We start from the raw sequence: 23,098 nt of genomic DNA on the forward strand, positions 1-23,098 counted from the left end.
AATACCAAAGAAACTAGGAGATCCAGGAGTACCAACTATACCATGCTCCATTAAAAGAAACTATGTTAGAACTGCTTTATGTGATCTTGGAGCCGGCGTTAGTGTTATGCCTCTCTTTATATCATAGACTTGATTTGAATAAGTTGACACCTACTAAAATATCTTTGCAAATGGCCGATAAATCAACTGCTATACCTGTCGGTATTTGTGAGGATGTGCCTGTTGTGGTTGCAAACATTACTATTTTAACAGACTTTGTTATTCTTGATATTCCCGAGGACAACAGTATGTCGATTATTCTTGGTAGACCCTTTTTGAATACTGCAGGGGCTGTTACTGATTGCAACAAAGGCAATGTCACTTTTCATGTTAATGGTAATGAGCATACGGTACACTTTCTGAGGAAACAACCTCAAGTCCACAGTATCAACTCTATTGGAAAGATTCCAACTATTACTATTGGAGGTTTTGAATTTCCTCTTCCTACTGTCAAGAAGAAATATGATATTCTTATTATTGGGGATGTCCATATCCCCGTTGAGGTAACCTAGTGCTATTCACAATTCTCCGGTTTCATGCAAATCGGAATGAGTTTGTTAACAAGACCTGATCAACCTTGTTAGTGGATTCCTTTTGATGAGCAAGAGATGGATGAAGTTAGAAAGCACAACTTTCTGTACCCTCCTTTTACTTTCTGTTATTTAGTTGAAATAAAGCAAAAATAGTATTTTTGTCCGTTTCTGAATAATGCAAACTTCTGGAACTCAAAAAAATCTACCAAAATAGGACGACCTAGATAATTTGATTATTGATCTGCTGCAATTGGAATCAGTATTTTATCACATTCTGGTGATTTTAAACAATTGTTTTCGTGAACAGAAAGTTTCTGGAATTTTCAGCAAGATCAAATAACTATCATCCAAGAAGATCCTATAGGTCTTACTTGGCACAAACACTAATTAAAACATAAAACTACATCTAACCAGAGGCTAGATCAAATATTTATTACTAAACAGAACCAAAAAGCAAGAAACAAAAATAAAAGTGGGTTGCCTCCCAACAAGCGCTAACGTTTAACGCCCCTAGCTAGGCATGATGATTTCGATGATGCTCACAAAAAGATAAGAATTGAAACATAAAGAGAGCATCATGAAGAATATGACTAGCACATTTAAGTCTAACCCACTTCCTATGCATAGGGATTTTGTGAACAAACAACTTATTGGAGCAAGAATCATCTAGCATAGGAAGGAAAAACAAGCATAGCTTCAAGATTTTCAACACATAGAGAGGAAACATGAGATTATTGCAATATGTAGAAGCATATGATCCTCTCTCATAATAATTTTCAGTAGCATCATGAATGAATTCAACAATATAACCAGCACATAAAGCATTATTTTCATGATGCATAAGCATAGAATTTTTATTACTCTCCACATAAGCAAAATTCTTCTCATTTGGAATAGTGGGAGCAAACTCAACAAAATAACTATCATGTGATCGAAAATTAAGATCAAGATGACAAGTTTCATGGTTATCATTATTCTTTAAAGCATGTGTGTCACCACAATAATCATCATAGATAGGAGGCATGCTGTCATCATAGTAAATTTGCTCATCAAAACTTGGGGGACTAAACATATCATCTTCATCAAACATAGCATCCCCAAGCTTGTGGCTTTGCATATCATTAGCATCATGGGTATTCAAAGAATTCATACTAACAACATTGCAATCATGCTCATCATTCAAATATTTTATGCCAAGCATTCTAATGCATTCTTCTTCTAATACTTTGGCACAATTTTCCTTTCCATCATACTCACGAAAGATATTAAAAAGATGAAGCGTATGAGACAAACTCAATTCCATTTCTTTTGTAGTTTTCTTTTATAAACTAAACTAGTGATAAAACAAGAAAATAAAAGATTTGATTGCAAGATCTAAAGATATACCTTCAAGCACTCACCTCCCCGGCAACGGCGCCAGAAACTGCTTGATGTCTACTACACAACCTTCTTCTTGTAGACGTTGTTGGGCCTCCAAGTGCAGAGGTTTGTAGGACAGTAGCAAATTTCCCTCAAGTGCATGACCTAAGGTCTATCAATCCGTGGGAGGCATAGGATGAAGATGGTCTCTCTCAAACAACCCTGCAACCAAATAACAAAGAGTCCCTTGTGTCCCCAACACACCCAATACAATGGTAAATTGTATAGGTGCACTAGTTCGGCGAAGAGATGGTGATACAAGTGCAATATGGATGGTAGATATAGGTTTTTGTAATCTGAAAATATAAAAACAGCATGGTAACTGATGATAAAAGTGAGCGTAAACGGTATTGCAATGCTAGGAAACAAGGCCTAGGGTTCATACTTTCACTAGTGCAAGTTCTCTCAACAATAATAACATAATTGGATCATATAACTATCCCTCAACATGCAACAAAGAGTCACTCCAAAGTCACTAATAGCGGAGAACAAACGAAGAGATTATGGTAGGGTACGAAACCACCTCAAAGTTATTCTTTCCGATCAATCCATTGGGCTATTCATATAAGTGTCACAAACAGCCCTAGAGTTCGTAGTAAAATAACACCTTAAGACACACATCAACCAAAACCCTAATGTCACCTAGATACTCCAATGTCACCTCAAGTATCCGTGGGTATGATTATACGATATGCATCCCACAATCTCGGATTCATCTATTCAACCAACACAAAGTACTTCAAAGAGTGCCCCAAAGTTTCTACCAGAGAGTCAAGACGAAAACGTGTGCCAACCCCTATGCATAGGTTCATGGGAGGAACCCGCAAGTTGATCACCAAAACATACATCAAGTGGATCACGTGATATCCCATTGTCACCACAGATAAGCACGGCAAGACATACATCAAGTGTTCTCAAATCCTTAAAGACTCAATCCGATAAGATAACTTCAAAGGGAAAACTCAATCCATTACAAGAGAGTAGAGGGGGAGAAACATCATAAGATCCAACTATAATAGCAAAGCTCGTGATACATCAAGATCATGCCAAATCAAGAACACGAGAGAGAGAGAGAGAGAGAGAGAGATCAAACACATAGCTACTGGTACATACCCTCAGCCCCGAGGGTGAACTACTCCCTCCTCGTCATCGAGAGCGTCGGGATGATGAAGATGGACACCGGTGAGGGTTCCCCCCTCTGGCAGGGTGCCGGAACTGGGACCCGATTGGTTTTTGGTGGCTACAGAGGCTTGCGGCGGCGGAACTCCCGATCTATTCTGTTCCCCGATCGTTTTAGGGTATATGGATATATATATAGGCGGAAGAAATACGTCAGGGGAGACACGAGGGGCCCACGAGGGTGGAGGGCGCGCCCAGAGGGGGTGGGCGCGCCCCCCTGCCTCGTGCCTCCCTCGTTGCTTTCCTGACGTGCACTCCAAGTCTCCCGGGTTGCTTTCCTTCCAAAAATAACTTCTCCAGAAGGTTTCATTCCGTTTCGACTCTGTTTGATATTCCTTTTCTTAAGAACACTGAAACAAGGGAAAAAACAGGAACTGGCACTGGGCTCTGGGTCAATAGGTTAGTCCCAAAAGTAATATAAAAGTGTTTAATAAAGCCCATAAACATCCAAAACAGATAATATAATAGCATGGAACAATCAAAAATTATAGATACGTTGGAGACGTATCATTAGGTGACCCTGTTCTTGAGCTTGCATGTCAAATTTATATGGTCCCAAGTAATTTTAATGCATGATATAGTCTCTAGGCACTCGTGGGAGTAGTTGATATCAATTTTGTTGAGTTTGGTTCACTTTTATTTTGAGTTACTAAAAATTTCAGAATTTTTTCAGAGGAAGAAATATGTTTAGGAAAATGTATCAAGGTGGTTCTTCAAGGAAGCAAGGACCCAGGCTCGCAATGCGCGATGCGAATGATGAACCACCGAGGGAAGCTCAAGTGCGGGCTTGTGAATGGCCTTCAGAGGACTTTATGGATCGAGCAGGAATTAAGGAAGAATTTTACGCATATGTGCGTAGCTGATCTTGAGAGCTTCGAGGCAGATAAGTGCCGTCAGTACCACTATCTCACTGATTCCTTTGTGAGAAGGTTTGAATTTTCATCATCACGCAATTCTCAAATTGTCCTGTTTGACCTTTATGAAAATTCTTATACCATGGACTTAGAGGATTTTAATACTGCTTGCAAACTTCCACAATGGGGTAGTCCTAGTGAACCTCGCAAGTCTGAGTTTAGAGATTTTCTTGCTAGTATAACTGTGGGGGAATCTAGAGATATAACACAAGCTACCATAGGGAGCATTCATTTTCCTACTATACATTATTTTGCTCTCTTCATAGGTAGGTGCATAAATGGTAAGGATGAAGCATGTCACATGTGTGTCCCTGATCTCAGTGTTCTCAGGAGTGCTGTGTTAGGAGATAAACATTATAATTTGGGAGCCATTCTTGCATGTAGGTTGCATAATAATAGAATTAATGGAGACTTCTTTGGTGGAATTTATGCAACCCGTTTAGCTAATTTTCTTGGTATACCCATACGTGAGTATGATATAGAATTGCCCCCTGCTTACCTAGATTATGATGCTATGGTTCGCCATCAGTCTGTTGAGAGGGACGAACCTCCCTTGCAGTACCGACTAATCTTTGACGGACGTCGCGCTGTCCATATTACTCTCCCTGCCCCTACTTTCTTTGACTTTCAGGCAAAGGGGAGACATGTTATAACCAGGGAGGAGGCAAACGAGTACGAGAGGAGCACGAGAGCAGCTCGCTTCCAAGCTGCAGCCCACGATGCAATAGCCGCTACATCTCAGTACGACCCCAACTACAACTTTGGATATACGCCAGGCCAGCCGTGACAATAGACCAACTTAGGCCAAAAGCCTAAGCTTGGGGAGTACATATTTCTCACCGACATTACATTTATGTTCACACACTCATTCCAGTTGTCGGTGATCATACTTTTTCATTGTACTATACATGCTACTTTAATTTCTTTTTTCTCGCTTTCTTCTTGTGTGTTTGAAAAACCTTAAGAAAAACAAAAAAATTAGTTATAGCTTTTAGCTAGTTTACTTTCCATGCTTGTAGTAATAATTAAAAAAAACCCAAAAAGATTTCTCGTTCTTCTTTTTGCTTGTTGGGAGCTTTCCCGTGTAAATAGTTTTATTTCTTTTCTTTTCTTTGGGGGTCGATAGGAGAATACCATGATGAAATTGTTGAAGTGGCTCTTATATGCATTATTGTTGTTTTAACCAAGAGCCCATATTGCCTTGTCTTCTCCTGTTTATTGAATGCTTGCATATTCCAGCTTAGTCCAATGCACGTGCACTATTATTATTATACACACCGTTCGGTCGTGCGAGTGAAAAGCAATAATGACGATATATGATGAAATGATTGAGATGAGAGAAGCTGGTATGAACTCGACCTCTCTTGTTTTTGTAAATATGATTAGTTCATCGTTCCTGATTCAGCCTATTATGAATAAACATGTTTGCAATGACAATTAGAGATTATAGTTGCTTATGCCATGCTTAATTAGCTAGGAGTTTATAATGGTTTACCTTGCGTGCCAACATGCTATTAAAATGGTTGTGATGTGGTATAGTGGGGTGGTATCCTCCTTTGAATGATTCACGTGGCTTGACTTGGCACATGTTCACGCATGTAGTTGAAACAAAATCAACATAGCATCCATGATATTTATGTTCATGGTGGATTAGATCCTACTCATGCTTGCACTCAATGTTTATTAATTTTAATGCATGTTCATGATTGTTGTCGCTCTCTAGCTGGTCGCTTCCCAGTCTTTTGCTAGCCTTCACCTGTACTAAGCGGGAATACTGCTTGTGCATCCAATCCCTTAAACCCCAAAGTTATTCCATATGAGTCCACCATACCTTCCTATATGCGGTATTTACCTGCCGTTCCAAGTAAATTTGTATGTGCCAAACTCTAAACTTTCAAATGAAATTATGTTTTGTATGCTCAAATAGCTCATGTATCAACTAGGTCTGTCTGTATCTTCCATGCTAGGTGGGTTATTCTCAAGAGGACTGGACTCCGCTCCTCACTCACGAGAAAATGGCTGGTCACCGGGATGCCCAGTCCCATGCTTTATGCAAAATCAAATCAAAATAATTGCAAACAAAACTCCCCCAGGACTGTTGTTGGTATGGACGGTACCCCATTGTTTCGGATGGCCGTGGAGTGTGCTTGTTGGTGGCGGGGGAGTATAAACTTTACCATTCTGTTTGGGAACCGCCTATAATGTGTGTAGCATTGAAGATATCGCCATCTCTCGTTTGTTATGTTAACAATGAAAGTATACCGCTCAAAATATTATTTATCTCTATTTCAAAACTCGAGCTCTAGCACCTCTACAAATCCCTGCTTCCCTCTGCGAAGGGCCTATCTATTTACTTTTATATTGAGTCATCACCCTCTTATTAAAAAGCACCAGTTGGAGAGCACCGCTGTCATTTGCATCCATTACTATTAATTTATATTGGGTATGACTATGAATGGATCTCTTTTACCATGAATTACAATGTCTAGTCAGTCCTTGATCTTTAAAGGTGCTCTGCATGTATGTTTTGCGGTCTCAGAAAGGGCTAGCGAGATACCATCTTGTTATATCATATTATGATTGTTTTGAGAAAATGTTGTCATCCGAGATTTATTATTATTGCTCGCTAGTTGATTATGCCATTGATATCAGTAACATGAGATCTAAGTGTTATTGTGAATATGGTTAGTCATAATCTTTGCTGAAAACTTGAATGCTGGCTTTACATATTTACAACAACAAGAGCAAACAGAGTTTGTAAAAGTTTTTCTTTATCACTTTTAGTTTATCAACTGAATTGCTTGAGGACAAGCAAAGGTTTAAGCTTGGGGGAGTTGATACGTCTCCGTCGTATCTACTTTTCCAAACACTTTTGCCCTTGTTTTGGACTCTAACTTGCATGATTTGAATGGAACTAACCCGGACTGACGCTGTTTTCAGCAGAATTGCCATGGTGTTATCTTCGTGCAGAAACAAAAGTTCTCGGAATGACCTGAAACTCCACGGAGATTATTTTTGGAAATAATAAAAAATACTGGCGAAAGAATCAAGACCAGGGGACCCAGACCCTGTCCATGAGGGTGGGAGGCGCGCCTGCCCCCTGGGCGCGCCCCCTGCCTCATGGCCCCCCTGGAGCTCCACTGACCTCAACTCCAACTCCATATATTCACGTTCGGGGAGAAAAAATTAGAGAGAAGGATTCATCGCGTTTTATGATACGGAGCCGCCGCCAAGCCCTAAACTCTCTCGGGAGGGCTGATCTGGAGTCCGTTCGGGGCTCCGGAGAGGGGAATCCGTCACCGTCGTCATCATCAACCATCCTCCATCACCAATTTCATGATGCTCACCGCCGTGCGTGAGTAATTCCATCGTAGGCTTGCTGGACGGTGATGGGTTGGATGAGATTTATCATGTAATCGAGTTAGTTTTGTTAGGGTTTGATCCCTAGTATCCACTATGTTCTGAGATTGATGTTGCTATGACTTTGCTATGCTTAATGCTTGTCACTAGGGCCCAAGTGCCATGATTTCAGATCTGAACCTATTATGTTTTCATGAATATATGTGAGTTCTTGATCCTGTCTTGCAAGTCTATAGTCACCTACTATGTGTTATGATCCGGCAACCCCGAAGTGACAATAATCGGGACCACTCCTGGTGATGACCGTAGTTTGAGGAGTTCATGTATTCACTAAGTGTTAATGCTTTGTTCCGGTACTCTATTAAAAGGAGGCCTTAATATCCCTTAGTTTCCAATAGGACCCCGCTGCCACGGGAGGATAGGACAAAAGATGTTATGCAAGTTCTTTTCCATAAGCACGTATGACTATACTCGGAATACATGCCTATATTACATTGATGAATTGGAACTAGTTCTATGTCACCCTATGTTATAACTGTTGCATGATGAACCGCATCCGACATAATTATCCATCACCGATCCAATGCCTATGAGCTTTTCACATATTGATCTTTGCTTAGTTACTTTACCATTGCCACTGTTACAATCACTACAATACTATCAATGTTACTTTTGCCACCGTTACCGTTACTTTCATACTACTTTGCTACTAAATACTTTGCTGCAGATATTAAGTATGCAGGTGTGGTTGAATTGACAACTTAACTGCTAATACTTGAGAATATATTTTGGCTCCCCTTGTGTCGAATCAATAAATTTGGGTTGAACACTCTACCCTCGAAAACTGTTGTGATCCCCTATACTTGTGGGTTATCAATCAACCTTCTTAGCTCCCAACTACCCCTTAATTCATTTTTACATTTGCTTTTCATATGCCATAGTTGATATTGTTTATTAGACTACATGTAATATAGTAGATAGTCGTTTTACAAGGAGGAGGTTGTCCTCTAGGCATGCACGAGGAACTTTGGTTAGGTGTTACGTTTATAAAATGATACAAATGCCATATAAATTGTTCTACCTAGAAACCAAAAAATTGGTACCTCCACACACAATGGAAAACAATAAGTACATTAGTAGCTATATAAATAACCTATAAATTTTGGAACTCTTCACTTGTCAAAAGATGGTACCCATAGCCACAATTTCACGTCTGCCAAAATGAAATACTCAGCTTCTTAAATTTTGGCCATGCATTTTTACTTGAAGGAACTCCTTGGCGTGTGGCCGCCCCAGATAGTGGCATGTGCCGAGGAGGGAGGGCACCCATGTGACTTTCTTATTTTGGGCACCGCTAGGCATCAAACTACATATACTTTGTGTCCATCAGACTAGTCAGACGTCGTCCGATGAGGTGCACGGAGGTATTATGACCTTCTAATTAGGACCACACGAGATTTACCGAGTTTGTTTGTTAATTGACCGCTTCTTTTCATAACTACATCCTCTTAGCTCACCCGACTATCCCCGCTAACCACTCTATTACGTTTTATTCCTCCCCCGAGTAGACTATCTTGAATATGTAGCTCGCACATGAATCCATGTATTGTATGATCAAGTTTGATGTCAATTCCCTAAAAAAGTTTGCTTTTGATCAATTGCATCACATATTCGAAACCCCATCATTATGAAGAATGAAAATGTATTATATCAATATACTCATTGTAGTTTGAAGCATACAGCTTAAACATGGAAATTAATTAGGAGTGCTGTCAACATGGCGATGCTTGTTTGTGTCACCTACATACCAAATTTACCGGAAAAAAATGGTTGAACTATGGAAGCAAACTTTCTAGACCAAAGAAGCATCTGTAGTATTATTTTTGGAAATAATAGGAAGCATGAAAATGGTGATATCTCACTATATGGTATCCAAATAGGAATCATATTTGTGTCATATTCTGCCAAATTCACGGATATTTGTTAATGATTTGGTGATCCACTATACAAAGGACACAACAAAGTTGGAACCCACTAAAATAGAATAAACCAAGGATAGCACACAGAGAGATGAAAATAATACTCACAAAACATAAAATATGTTAGAAATCAATAAAAAAATGTATGCACGTGATAGAGTACTTAATACCTAGATCATATGAGGACGGGCTTGGGCGTGGATGGGGGTGGGTCCTGCAGGTTGACACATGCTAAATTTGTTCTCCAACTGAGATGCCCCTTCGGCGAGGTGAGGGCTCGAACCTAGTGGAGATGACCAGGAAGACAAGGGGGGTTGGTCGCTCGCTCATTCGCCGTCATGGACAATGGCGAGCTCAGCATCAGCCGATATGGCGCACCGGTGTGGTTGATGTCACAGCTGAGAGAGACGGTACGGCGAGGGGCGAGCTCAAAGATGTAGCTGCGCCGGGGGCATGTGAGACATGAACGGGGCGGGGAAGGTGAGATTAATGCGCGAGAAACGGACAAGGGGTTGGGGCGGATATAAAATCAGGCTTTGATTGGTGTGTTCAATGACTAATTTCAAAAGAATCTCAACTGTGGGATGAAAAATGCATCGACGTTACGGGAATGGCATGATGAATGCTTCGCGTCGGACGACAGATATGAAGCGGTTCTCTTACCTTTTATGTTGCATGCATATGTCGATCACACTTCTTCCCTGTGCGTAATCCAAAAATAGGAAAACTTTTGACGATTTTGGAAGTTTGATTTTTCTTCCAAATGTTAAATTTTCCAAAAAGAAACTTGATTTTCTGAAACTTCATGAATTCAATTAGTTTGAAATGTCAAGATAATCCTGAAAGTTTCAAATTCTGAAAATTAGGCCTAGAATTTGTGAAAGTCAGTAATAGGAAAATTTACCAAAAAAGGGAAGTTCCAAAAAAAAAAACAGAAAGCTGATCAGGCAACGACTTTTCCAAATGGGAAATTCACCTGACCCGACTTTGACCCCCAATTAGCCAGCATCCTTTTTTTCCCGGCTGCAAGTTTCCTATACTACGTGGTGGATGGCGAGACTCCAGCCGCAGTTGTCATGGTGCTCGTCTCGGCCGTGCGATCTGAATCGAATACACCTCAAAGTGGTCAGCGTGCGTCTCAGCCGCAGGATCTGATCAGAGAGGTCGAACCGACTTGCACGAATTAATCTACCTCCACGTCAATCAGAGAGGTCTCTCTCTCACACGTCAATCACAAGGAACCCGATCACAACTCCACGTCGCCACGGGCCAAGGCCATGATGACCAATATAAAATAAGATCACCGGCCTTCAACCCAGAACCACAAGCGATCCAAACCAATGATCCCTAGTACGACGACCACGACGACGGCCTAAGCCGATCCAGAGAAGAGCAGCCGCGGCCGTGCTGGCCTTGGTGTTCCTCGTCTTCTTCGCCGCCTCCTCGTCTGCAGCCGCCGCGCACGTCGACGACGCCGCGGACCATGGTGCGCGCGGTCTGACGCGCCGCATGGAGGCGGATGTGCGGGCGATGTTCGACGCGTGGCTGGCGCGCCACGGCCGCTCCTACAACGCGCTCGCCGAGTACGTCCGCCGGTTCCGCGCGTTCCGGGACAACCTCGACTTCGTCGACGCCCACAACTCCCGTGCCGCGCTGCGCGGCGGGTTCCGCCTCGGGATGAACCGCTTCGCCGACCTCACCAACGCCGAGTTCCGCGCCGCCTACCTCGGCGCGGGCGCCGCTGGCAGGGCCCGCAACGCCGTCGGCGATCGCTACAGGTACCATGCCGAGGACGTGCTGCCGGCGTCCGTGGACTGGAGGGAGAAGGGCGCCGTGGCGCCCGTGAAGAACCAGGGCCAGTGCGGGAGCTGCTGGGCGTTCTCCACGGTCGCCGCGGTGGAAGGCGTCAACAAGATCGTCACCGGGGATCTCGTGAAGCTGTCGGAGCAGGAGCTCCTTGACTGCTCACGCAACGGGCAGAACAGCGGGTGCAACGGCGGCATCATGGACGACGCCTTCGACTTCATCGTCCGGAACGGCGGCATCGACACCGAGGAGGACTACCCCTACACCGCCAAGGAGGGCAAGTGCGACCTCGCCAAGAAGGCCCGCAAGGTCGTTTCCATCGACGGGTTCGAGGACGTGCCCGCCGACGACGAGGCGTCGCTGATGAAGGCCGTGGCGCACCAGCCGGTGAGCGTCGCCATCGAAGCCGGCGGGCGCGAGTTCCAGCTCTACGAGTCCGGGGTCTTCACGGGGCGGTGCGGCACGGAGCTGGACCACGCCGTGCTCGCGGTGGGCTACGGCAAGGAGGCGGACGGCGGCAAGGACTACTGGCTCGTGCGCAACTCGTGGGGTCCGGGCTGGGGCGAGGGCGGCTACATCCGGATGGAGCGCAACGTGACCGCGCGCGCCGGCAAGTGCGGCATCGCCATGTTCGCGTCCTACCCCGTCAAGAACGGGCCCAACCCGAAGCCGGCACCGCCGGCGCCGGAGGAGAAGTGCGATCGCTACAGTTCATGCCCGGCGGGGAGCACATGCTGCTGCACGTACGGCGTGAGGAACGTGTGCCTTGCGTGGGGATGCTGCCCGGCCGAGGGCGCCACCTGTTGCAGGGACCGGGCGACCTGCTGCCCGTCAGAGTACCCTGTGTGCAATGTCCGGAATCACACCTGCGCCAAGAGCAAGGGAAGCCCGTACACTGTGGATGCGCTGCCCCGGACGCCGGCGAAGCGACAGAGGACCGCGGTCTCAGAGCTAGTTGATTCGATCTTTTCGATATAGGCGTTTTAGGTTACAGCGTTTTGTACTCATAACGTAGCAGTCATTTTTTTTTCCGCCGAGAGTCATTGTAAATATTCGTATGTTATTATTAGGAGTCATCATTTTTCAATGGTCATTGTAAATACAGTATAGTTTTACGAAAAGTGTAACGCCCATACGTGTTGGCGTTAGCCAACTCACCCACACGCCTCCATCACCGTCCAGTAACTTCTGCACGAATGTTGATACGAATTAGCTGATTGTGTATGCCACGTAGGACAACTCGCGTGTGTGGTGTGTGAGAGAGGTCGCCCACACATCCGTTTTACCACACGGAAGGGCCGGTGTGTGGCGTTTAGCAGTTCGCCCGCACATCAGTTTTCAGTCACGCACAAGGGCTGGTGTGTGGGCGTTTGCCATCTCGCCCACACGCCCGCCTCCTCTCCCACACCCAAGCTGCCAGTTGCCATGCGTTTTGCAGTGTACATGGCAACTGCCCTAGTGTGATTGCAAGCAGATGGCAACTCTTTTTTTTACGCGAACATGTCAGTTGCCATATGTTTTGCATGGTACATGGCAAACTGCCCTAGCGTGCACGTAAGCAGATGGCAACTCTTTCTTTTTACATGGCAACTGCCCTAGCGTGCTTGTGAGCACATAGCAACTCTCTCTTTTATCCGAACATGTTTTTTTGCCATGCCTTTTTTTGTAGCGATACATGGCAACTGCCTAGTGTTAGTAGGTGGCAACTCCTAAAGTTTTGAAATCATGGCAACTGCAGTAGACCAGACCACACATGGCAACAGCTGTAGTTGTCAAAAAAATGGCAATCTGGACCTTTGACCTGAGATGGCAACTGCAGTTGAGCAAACATGGCAACTGTAGTTGTCCGACATGGCAACCGTAGTTCAGCGACATGGCAACTGCACTTAAACGAACATGGACGAGGGTCCGGCCCATGGCAACTGCGGGCGTGCGGTAAAGTGTCACGTGGGGCGTGCGGGACCACGAGGTACGAGGCCTGACGTACCGGGCGTGTGGGCGTTATCTATTTCGCCCACACGCACGCGTGTAAGAGGGACTGGGAGGGAAAAAAGAGGCGTGTGGGCGCTAGTTGTTTTGCCCACACACAGACGTGTGGGCTGGTCCTTTTAGGCACCACACAGAACGTGTGGGCAGATTCCTTAATGCCCACACGTGTGGTAGTTATCGGCGTCCTAGTTTTAGGACAAGTCATTGTAAAAAAATAGATAAGTCATTGTATTTATATATAATAAGGAGTGTTATATAATCATGGTCATAATTCCTAATATGATCCACGGTAAGAGATAGAATTGAGGGAGGTGAAACCACAAACCAGGAAGGGCGATGCTAGGCACCGGCGCACCGGTCGAACGCTTCGGCCGGTCCAACCATAGCCATCAGATCGGCCCGTCCCGATCCGTTGGATCTTCATCCAATCAGGTCGTCTTCCCCCTCTCGCGAGCGCGGACGGGAAAAGGAACCCCATCTCGCCGGCCGCACGCGTTTTCCCTCGTCGCCGCCCCCTCGCCTGCCCTCCCCGCCTCTGATCGCCGCCCTCGTCGCCCGTCTTCGCCGGCCGCCCTGGTCGCCGGTCCCAGCCCTCGGCGGCCGTCCTCGTCACCGGCTTCGCCCATGCAACAGCCCACCCATGCGGTTGTAGCTTCCGTGGCAACTATTGTAGCTCCGATGGCGATGACCGGAGCTCACCGGCGTGCTCACCGGTGTGCTCGCCGGCGCTCATCCCCCGCTTGAAACAAAAAAATCGAGCGCCCAGGGAGATGCCCAGTGCTGCAACCTACGGCGAAAAAAGCTATGATCGGTGACGAAAAAAGCTTCAACCAGCTATGAAAAAAGTTTCAACTCGTATGACGGAAAACTATGAACGACCAAAGAAAAGTTACAACCGGTGACAAAAAAGCTTCATCTGGCGATGAAAAAAAAGCTTCATCCAACAATGAAAAAAAGCTTCAACAATGAAAAAAGCTTTAGTTGCGCCGCTGCTTGAAGCTTTTTTTTGCTGGATGTAGCTTTTCTTCCGCCGTCACCCCAGTATGTCAATGGTCGTATCAAATCACGTTGCCGCTTGAAGCTTTTCTATCGCCGGATGAAGCTTTTCTGCCATTGCACCATGGAAAGGATGTAGCAAAAAATCCCAAAATGCCTGTGGTAGCAAAAAATTAAGCCAGTTCCAGCAAATCAACAAGCCGGTGGTAGCAAAATTGCAAACAATTTGGCGCGCATTCCAGCAAAACAAAAAATCACGTTGTAGCAAAAACAAACAGAGTTCCAGAAAAAAACTCGCCGGTTGTAGCAAAACAAAAAATCCGGTGCCAGCAAATCAAATGTACTGGTTATCCGATTGCAAAACGCTGCTCGGTGTGGATGCAGCTTTTTCTTCAGCCGGTTCCAGCAAAAAAACGAGCCGGTTGTAGCACCGGAGCGCGTCATCTCCATCCCTGGGAAAGCTGGTTGCAGCTCTTCGCCGGCATGGTTCCAGCATAAAAATCAGCCGGCTATAGCGCGGCTAGGGAGGTAGGAGCTGCGCGAGCGCTGCAGCAGGACAGCTCGCCGGCGAGATTGATCCGCGCGTGGCTGGCCATGGCCGGTGCGGAGTGGTTGCGGAGGCAGATGATTGAGATTAGATAGGATGGCGAAGGGGACGAGTGGCTGCGCTTGACCAGAAAGAGATAAGAGGATGAGGGAAAGCGGTGGGGCGGACCCGCATGCACACATTGAGCGATAGAGGTGCGCGTGACGCGGCGCGACCGGCCGAGTGTTCGGCCGGCGCGCCGTTTGTAAACGTTTACCAACCAGGAACTATCTTCATTGAACTTTGCTAGCTAGCTGGGCCAGTTCATGAGCAATTAATAGAGTTGGACTCATGAAACTCATTTTCAAAAACCACTTTGGTAAAAATCTGAAGTCATGAAATAACAATCGTTAATCACTGCTGCTGCACCTCCTCAATCTATTTTAACCAATTGAATCAGCAAGCAGCAGTCCATCGTTCAGAGCCATAGCTTCTACTGAAACGACATCATATATCGCTGATAATTTGGAGTTTCTAGTGGCAACAGTACGGCCGGCCCACTAATCCGCCAGTTCCAGGAGCCAGTTGATCCCATCTTTTCAATCTGGGCTTATTACTTCAACTTTCTAGGAGATTTCTTTCCTAACTTTGCGAGTAATCTGGGAGCCTTGCACTCCTTTCGGTCCTTTTTACTCTGTATATAAGTTTTGCATGAAGTCAAAGTATCTCTAATTTGATCAAACTTGTAGAAAAAAGTATCAACATTCACAATACCAAATCAATATCATTAGATTTATACTGGAATGTAGTTTCATATTATATATTTAGTATTGTAGATGTTGATACTTTTAACATAAATTTGATCAACCTTTTGAAAATTTGACTTGACATAAATCTTATATGCAGAGTAAAAAGGACCGGACAGAGTAAGCACCGATTACCGAGTGCGAAGTTATGGTGCCCTTTGAAAACAAAAACATATTTAGAAGTTCGGTTCAAAAAAAAACATATTTAGAAGTTTCAAAAAAATCTGTGAAAACTTGTATGTGTTCACCACGAATCCATAAATTTTGATGAAGTGGGCACCATGGTGCTGGTTCTAAACTAGCAATTTTCGCCGATTGTTTCCCTTTACTAGCGCACTTACTATGTTTTAGAGGGAAACTTGGCTAAATCCTATTTAAAGCACCTTACGTCAAAGCGCAGGCGTTTCGGGAAAATCCTATTCGCCGCTCGCTGCGGCGAATTGTCGCTGTTTCGCAGAAGCGAGCGAACGAACGTTCGGAGTTGGGCCGGCCCGTTTTAACATTTACACCGATACCGGTTTTGGGAACCTTCTCTGATGTTTCTAGCCTTTTTTTACGGTTTTGGGAACGTTCTAGAAGGTTGCTCAACCGGATTTGTCTTTTTTAGTTTCTCTTTCGTTTTTCTCTTCTTTTTTGTATTTCCTGTTTCTTTTTTCTACTTTATTCCACTTTTTCTGGAATTTAAAAAATGTTCGAATTTTTCAAAATTTGTTCAAGTTTTTCGGAAAATGTTTCCATTCTCAAATTTTTGTCCACATTTTTCGAAAAATATTTCTGTTTTCAAATTTGGTTCAGAAATTCAAAAAAATTAGGATTTTGAAAAATATTGTTTGCTACTTTTCAAAAATTGTTCAAAAATTCATAACAGTTTACAATTTCAAAAAATGTTCGATTTTCAACATTTTGTTTGTTTTTTAATTTTCGTTTTTTCTGTTTCTTTTTCTACATTATTCCACATTTTCTGTAATTTAAAAAATGTTCGAATTTTTCAAAATTTGTTCAAGTTTTTGGGAAAATGTTTCCGTTCTCAAATTATATTCACATTTGTCGAAAAATATTTCTGTTTTCAAATTTTCAGTAGAAATTAAAAAAATATTAGATTTAAAAAAATTGTTTGCTCCTTTTCAAAATATGTTCAAAAATTCGTAACAGTTTACAATTTCTAAAAATGTTTGCTTTTTAAAAATTTGTTCACAAACTAAAAAGTTCAAGGATTTAAAAAATTTGTTCCCCTTTTTCAAATTTGTACACACATTCATATAAATGTTATGTTTCAAAATTTGTTCACAAATTCAAAAAATGTTCGCATTTTTAAATTTTTTACAAATTAAAGTTTTTCCCATTTTTCAAATTTGTTCACACATTCAACTTTTGTTACATTCTCAAATTTTGTTCACAAATTCAAAAAATTGTTCATGTTTTCAAAATTTATTCGCCAATTCAAAAAATGTTTAGGGGCAATTTTGGTTTTTTTAGTTTCGTTAAAATTGTTCGTAATTTCGAAAAAAGTTCATGTTTTCACTTTTGTTCTTGTTTTTTCGAAAAATGTTTTAAATTTTTTTTTTGGAAATTTGGCGAACTGGTTTTAAGTTTTGCCGCTGTTTGTTAGTTTCTTTGAGTTTCGTGTTGTGATTCATACAATTGGAGGAGCCAGTCATGGTGGCTAGCGCGGCGCGTGCATCTGCAGGAGAAGGCGAGTTCGATCCTAGTGCGAACTGTTTTTGCGGTTCTTTTATCTCGTGAAGTAAAGCCAGCGGAAATGGGCCGGCCCAGGGCGAGCTGCACCCTGTGCGAAGCCGCGACACCTTGACGCACAGAGCGTCGTACAGGAGCTCCCGGCGTTTCGCACAGGCTTGCTAGCGGCCGAAGTGAGGCGATGGGCCGGCCTGTTTGCTTACACAGCGTACCTACAACCTCATCCGGTTTTGGGAATATTCTAAAAGGTTCCCTGAACCGGTTTTTGTTTCTTTTACCATTTATTCATTTCTTTTTCTGTTTTTGGTTTTCCTGTTTCTATTTATTTTAGTTTTTTATTTTATGTTTCTTTTCTTTTTTTTGGTTTTTAAAGATTATTTTTATTTTTAGAAACACGTTTGGAAAATTTTAAAATGTTTATGCTTTTAAAAAATATCAGAATTCAGAAAAGGTTGTGTTTTCAAATTTTGTTTATAAATTCAGAAAATATTTGGATTTTACAAAAAAATCGCATATTAGAAAAAAATTGTACCCTCTGTGCAATGTCCGGAACCACACCTGCGCCAAGAGCAAGGACCTTCCGTACATATCTAGCATTGCGTACTCTGCCTATCACTATCCAAAGCAGTATTATAGCCTAATTGATGGCTTAATTTATTATTATCTTGACATCACCATCCCATCCAAACACACTGTAGTCTAGTAGACCGCCTAGTTTATCATTATCTTGACGCCAGTATCACTATCCAAACATACTATAGTCTAGTTGCCGCTTAGTTTATTTTCTTAGTCAAATATCTCACATTTGTTCCAGCCATGTTAAATCTGCAATGTGCTTTGCTTGTTCTGTGCACACAAAAATGCGCAAATTTTGTTCATATGGTCATTACCCAAAAGTTGGTTTGCCAATGATTTTAGTTTGCCACCGTGGGATTTTAAGTATGTGATATGATCATCAAAATTTTGAAATTTGTGCTTATTGATATTCTTGTAAATAATGAATAATAAAGGTACTCAAGGATTGAGATGTTGAAATATTTTGATTATGCTAGATTATGAACTCTGGGATGTGCAAGAGATTTGAAATTTTGAATGCGAAATATTCAGACAACAAAAGATTTCTGACCGGTGGAAAGTATCATTCTCATGGTGACATGTTATAAAGTGTGAAATTTTAGAATCTTTGAGCGATATAAACATCCCAAATGTGAAATATATACAAATTGTGTTGCCTTCCTCCGGTAGCTGTTATTATCCTTCCCAAAAGGTGCTTAAGGTGTAAAAGTAATATTGCCAAATTAAATTAACCATGTTTATTATAAAATACAAACCATCCACCATCCACCGTGTCTGGCAGATCTGTTGTATTTGTTATATGTGGATTTTGTGCAACCAAGGTTTTGCACAAACCTCAAGTTAACATATTTGTATTTGTCATATGTTGATTTTATGCAACCGCGGTTTTGCACAAACCTCAAAAATAATTTGGGTGGAAAGAATGGCATGTATGAGTATCTTTGTAGGAACAACGTTTCAATAACACAACATTGTTCAGCTTGTGAATCGCTAGGAAGTCAAGTTTTCTAAAAGATTCAATATCATTGTCACATAAATAATGGTATAAATTCCATGTGTGACACATTTGAGTTATTACATATTAACAACACCTAAAGCACTCATACAAATTATATTTTTTCGGTCAATTCAAACCGGTGTTGCCACAATACAAAGGGGGACGACCTTAGTAAGTGTGAGGCCAAACTTATCTTCCATGTCAATCCCATCCCTTTCCAGCTCAACAGGGAGACTCCACTTAAACTGATGTAACAATGAAGCAAGCATCAAATGCACCATCCTAGTTGCCAATGTCATCCCAGGGCAGATCCGACGTCCGGCACCAAATGGAAGGAGCTCAAAATCCGCACCTCTAAAGTCAATTGTGGAACCCAGGAACCTTTCCGGCATAAATTTCTCAGGTTCATCCCATACATCTTTATCTCGACCTATCGCCCATATGTTTATGAAAATGCGTGAACCTTTCGGTATTGTGTAGCCTGCTATTTTCAGTGTTGCCTCAGGTTGGCGTGGCAACAAGAGTGGAGCGGGAGGATGGAGTCGAAAAATCTCTTTTATGATAGCCTGAATATAGGGCAACCGAAGAATGTCAGCTTCTTCAATGTTTCTTCTTCGGCCGATAACTTGTTCAAGCTCATTGCAAGCCTTAGCTAATGATGATGGATTTTGGAGAAGCTCGGTCATTGCCCATTCCACTGTGCTAGAGCTTGTGTCGCTGCCGGCGGCAAACAAATCCTAACATGCAAAGTCACATCAATATAGTGTGGCAAATGTAGCTATTTAGATACTCTAAACAAGCATCGCATAACATACAATGGATAATTTTCTAAGTGTGCTATATAACAATAAAAACTTGTTTTAAAGTGCACATAGATACTGTATGGATGAATTATATAAGCAATAATTTGCTTATTTTCAGCGTTAGATTAGATATTCTTTCCATTGTGTTATAATAGAAGAAGCCATTGTTCGTGGACTTATTTTCTTCCACGATGCATGAAGTGCGGCATGTGAGGGATATGATGGGAATTTGAAATGCGGCAAAAGACAATAAGGCCGGGTTGAAAGAATGGAAAACATATGGACTTGAGTTTTAGATGATTCTATCCTTATATAGGAAAATTCCAACGGTGTTCCCTTGTATCTCATGAATGGATTCCATAATTCCTACAAATTCCTAAGCAGATAGACTACTCTATAGGAATTTTAGTGGCAGAAATATGAGCTTTTGAATTTAACAGTGTTCATGTTTTCTTTAGCAAACTTGAAAATGTATGCCACGTACCTCCCCCCCCCCCCCCCCCCCCCCCCGCGCGCGCGTCCCTATACGTGAATCTTAAAGTTACTTAAAAAGCCTACCACTATGTTAGCATGCCTTTTTTAACTAAAACGGGTAACTTCTAATCTCTACCTATAATATGCATCAAAATCTGTAAACTTTTCTATGTGATGTACGGAATCAAAGTTTTTAGATAATTTGATGCTAAAATTAAAAAGAGAAGGCAATATCATGGCTTTTAATTTTAAATACGCCACTGCAATTGCAAAACACACACAAAAAATGTTGTTACCGTGAAAAGTGAGCGTAGCGTCTGGCGGTCGAGCAGGTCCTTGCCATCCTCACGCGCCGCCACGTCGAGCAGCACGTCCAGGAAGTCGTTCTTCCGGGGCTGGCCGGCGTCGCGAGCGCGCAGCCTCTGGTCCACCTCGGCGTCGAACACCACGTGCAGCCGAGCGAACAGCCTCGCCAGCCGCCGGCGGGTGCCCTGCAGGTCGGCCGGCGCGAGCACCGGGAAGAAGTCCGACACGTTTGGGGTCCCCACGGCCTCCATGATGGCCGTCACCACCTCCTGGAACTCCCCGGAGCGGCTGTCGTCGTCGAGGCTCGTGAGGTCGTGGGAGAAGATGGTGCGGGAGAGCAGGTTCAGGCTGGTGGTGAAGGCCACGCGCCCCACGTTCACCGGCTTGCCGTCGCGCGCCAGCCGCGCGACGTGGTCCATGAGCTCGCCCACCTTCTCGCTCCGGAGGTGGTGGAGCGCGTCGAGGCGGTGCGGCGCGAAGAGCTCCGTGGCCATCATCTTGCGGAGCGCGCGCCACCGCGGCGCGGGAGGCAGCCAGGGGACGGAGCCGGCCGCGTGCATGCCGGTGGCGTCGGGCACGGACCGGGCGGCGAACGCGGCGTCGTGCCTCTGCAGGAACTCCCGGGCCATGGCGGGGGAGGAGGCGACCACCGTGGTGACCGCGCCGAGGCGGAGGGACATGAGCGGGGCGCTGTGGGTCCTGGCCAGGCGTGCGAGGGAGCGGTGCGGCCTGTCGCCGAGGAGGTGGAGGCTGCCGATGAGCGGCAGCGGGCGCGGGCCCGGCGGGAGGCCGGAGCGCGCGTGGGTGAGGAGGTTGAGGAGGTAGACGGAGAGCAAGGAGACGACGAGCCATGCTAGCCACGGAGCAAGCACCGCCACGGCCACCATTATTGCTTCCTTTCCCTTCTGCACCTCGGCCAGCGGCACTGGACAGGCGTCTCTGGTAAAACTGCTAGCTAGTCAGTCACGCAAACGCAACGCTATTTATGCTGCTCCATCTTGGTATAGTGAAGTCTGAGGGAGGAATGAAGACCAAATCTAGATGGGATTTAGCATCGAGGAAAACCTGCAGCCGACGTGTTGGTTGGTGGTGCCTAAACGTCAAAGTAGGATGGAACGAGCACAACATCTTCCGGCGAGCCAATTTAAGAACAAGTAACACATTACTCATTTGTTCCTAAATACAAGTTTTTTTAGACATTTCAAATGAATAACATACGGATGTATGTAGACATATTTTAGAGTGTAGAATCACTCATTTTAGAGTGAACAATTAACATCTTTCATTATGGTATGGAGGAGTATCTTGATGCCTCCTTGTTTTCGTTTGGAAAGCCGCCATCAGATGAGATCACATTGTTGGCGGCTGGAAGATTTTGCTGGAGCGTGGCAAAGTCCACATTTGAAGCTTTGAACAAGTACCTACGTACACGTACTCCTCTCGATGCTTCAGAATCTATCTAGTACTCCGTATGACCATAACGTACGGGAGAGAGAGAAGAAAACATTATCCTTGCACCTCTGGATATCACGTGCCACCGCCTCCTTGTTTGGTCTTTGGATCTTGCGAGCTCGATCCATCCGTAGGTATCTGCTCAAATACGTCGACATACTACATAAAAACGAATTGTTAATTCTGTGGTGCTGCCGACTGCCTGCCGTGGCCAAATACAATAGAGTGACATAAACGGGCTATAAGAGATGCCATGTCAGATTTATGTCTAGGTGAAGGAAAGAGAAGAAAAGCGGGCTACAAGCTTACAATCAGCTCTAGCACGAGCTCCAACACCCTTTGTGAGAGGAAAGAGTGGGTCATATATTAATTGTATAGTATACTAGTATGTGTAACTATTATATGGATGGGCTATTAGGTTGGCTACAAATGATATGACAACTTTATATAGTCGGTTGTTGGCTATATTATTAACCATGCACTTAGCTGGGAATAAAATATGAGATGAAAGCCCGCTGCATCTGTATGGGCTTCCTGTGCTGCGCAGCCTGTAGAGTGGTCGCCCACTTTGACCATTCCGCCGGTTCACACCTCGCATGTTGAATTCCGGCGGTTGCGGCTGGTGGTGCAAGTGCAAGCCGGCGCTCTTGCGTTGAATTTGTGATGCCCGCACGCACGCAAAGTCTTTTCCGCCTTCTTCTTCGAGATGGATGAACCATACGCATATGAACCCACTTTAGAAAACTTATTTCGAAATGCATTTTTTTGGGAAAAAAGTCCCATATCTTCATATTCTATGTACACGCAGAAAGTTTCATCAAAAACAACTTTTTTCTTTGGCCTATGCCGAAAACACAAAATAAATTTGTCGTGAAACGCTATTTAGAATCACTAAAATTTGTCTTTTTAAGGCAAAACCAAAAAGATTTTTTTTCATAAAACTTTGTGTCGCGCACACATGTTGCGATGATGTATGTGTGAATTTTTTTTGGATTTTTTACATTCTAAAACATGTTTAAAATGCATTTTTTAAAAAGTGGGTTCATATGCCCATGTGTTCCGTACGTCCACACTCCTTCTTCCTTGGCCTTTACTATCCTTCATAAGATAAGAGCATCTACAATCGGATGCCCCAAACGCCTGGACAGGTTGTCCGGTCAGTGTCTGGCCGAAAAACGCCACCCAACCGACATCCCCATAACTGGCCCAAACGCCCGGACTTACCGGCACTCCCCATATCCATCCCAAA

At 43.9% G+C, this 23,098-nt stretch overlaps 2 protein-coding genes across 2 annotated transcripts; one reads left to right on the forward strand and one right to left on the reverse strand.

The window, feature by feature from the left end:
• Window positions 1-10,688: 10,688 nt before the first annotated feature.
• Window positions 10,689-12,426, forward strand: LOC123055120 (cysteine protease 1). Its single transcript, XM_044479056.1, has one exon. It carries the CDS (start codon window positions 10,933-10,935, stop codon window positions 12,205-12,207), a length of 1,275 nt encoding a protein of 424 aa, XP_044334991.1. The 5' UTR covers window positions 10,689-10,932; the 3' UTR covers window positions 12,208-12,426.
• A 6,368-nt stretch (window positions 12,427-18,794) lies between these two features.
• Window positions 18,795-21,376, reverse strand: LOC123050554 (geraniol 8-hydroxylase). The gene is made up of 2 exons (XM_044473331.1): window positions 20,388-21,376; window positions 18,795-19,551 (listed from the first exon to the last, which is right to left on the reverse strand). The coding sequence occupies exons 1-2, from the start codon at window positions 21,282-21,284 to the stop codon at window positions 18,946-18,948; spliced, it is 1,503 nt and encodes a 500-aa protein (XP_044329266.1). The 5' UTR covers window positions 21,285-21,376; the 3' UTR covers window positions 18,795-18,945.
• Window positions 21,377-23,098: the final 1,722 nt, after the last annotated feature.

This window comes from Triticum aestivum, chromosome 2D (genome assembly GCF_018294505.1).
Source record: "Triticum aestivum cultivar Chinese Spring chromosome 2D, IWGSC CS RefSeq v2.1, whole genome shotgun sequence".
NCBI classification, from domain to species: Eukaryota; Viridiplantae; Streptophyta; class Magnoliopsida; order Poales; family Poaceae; genus Triticum; species Triticum aestivum.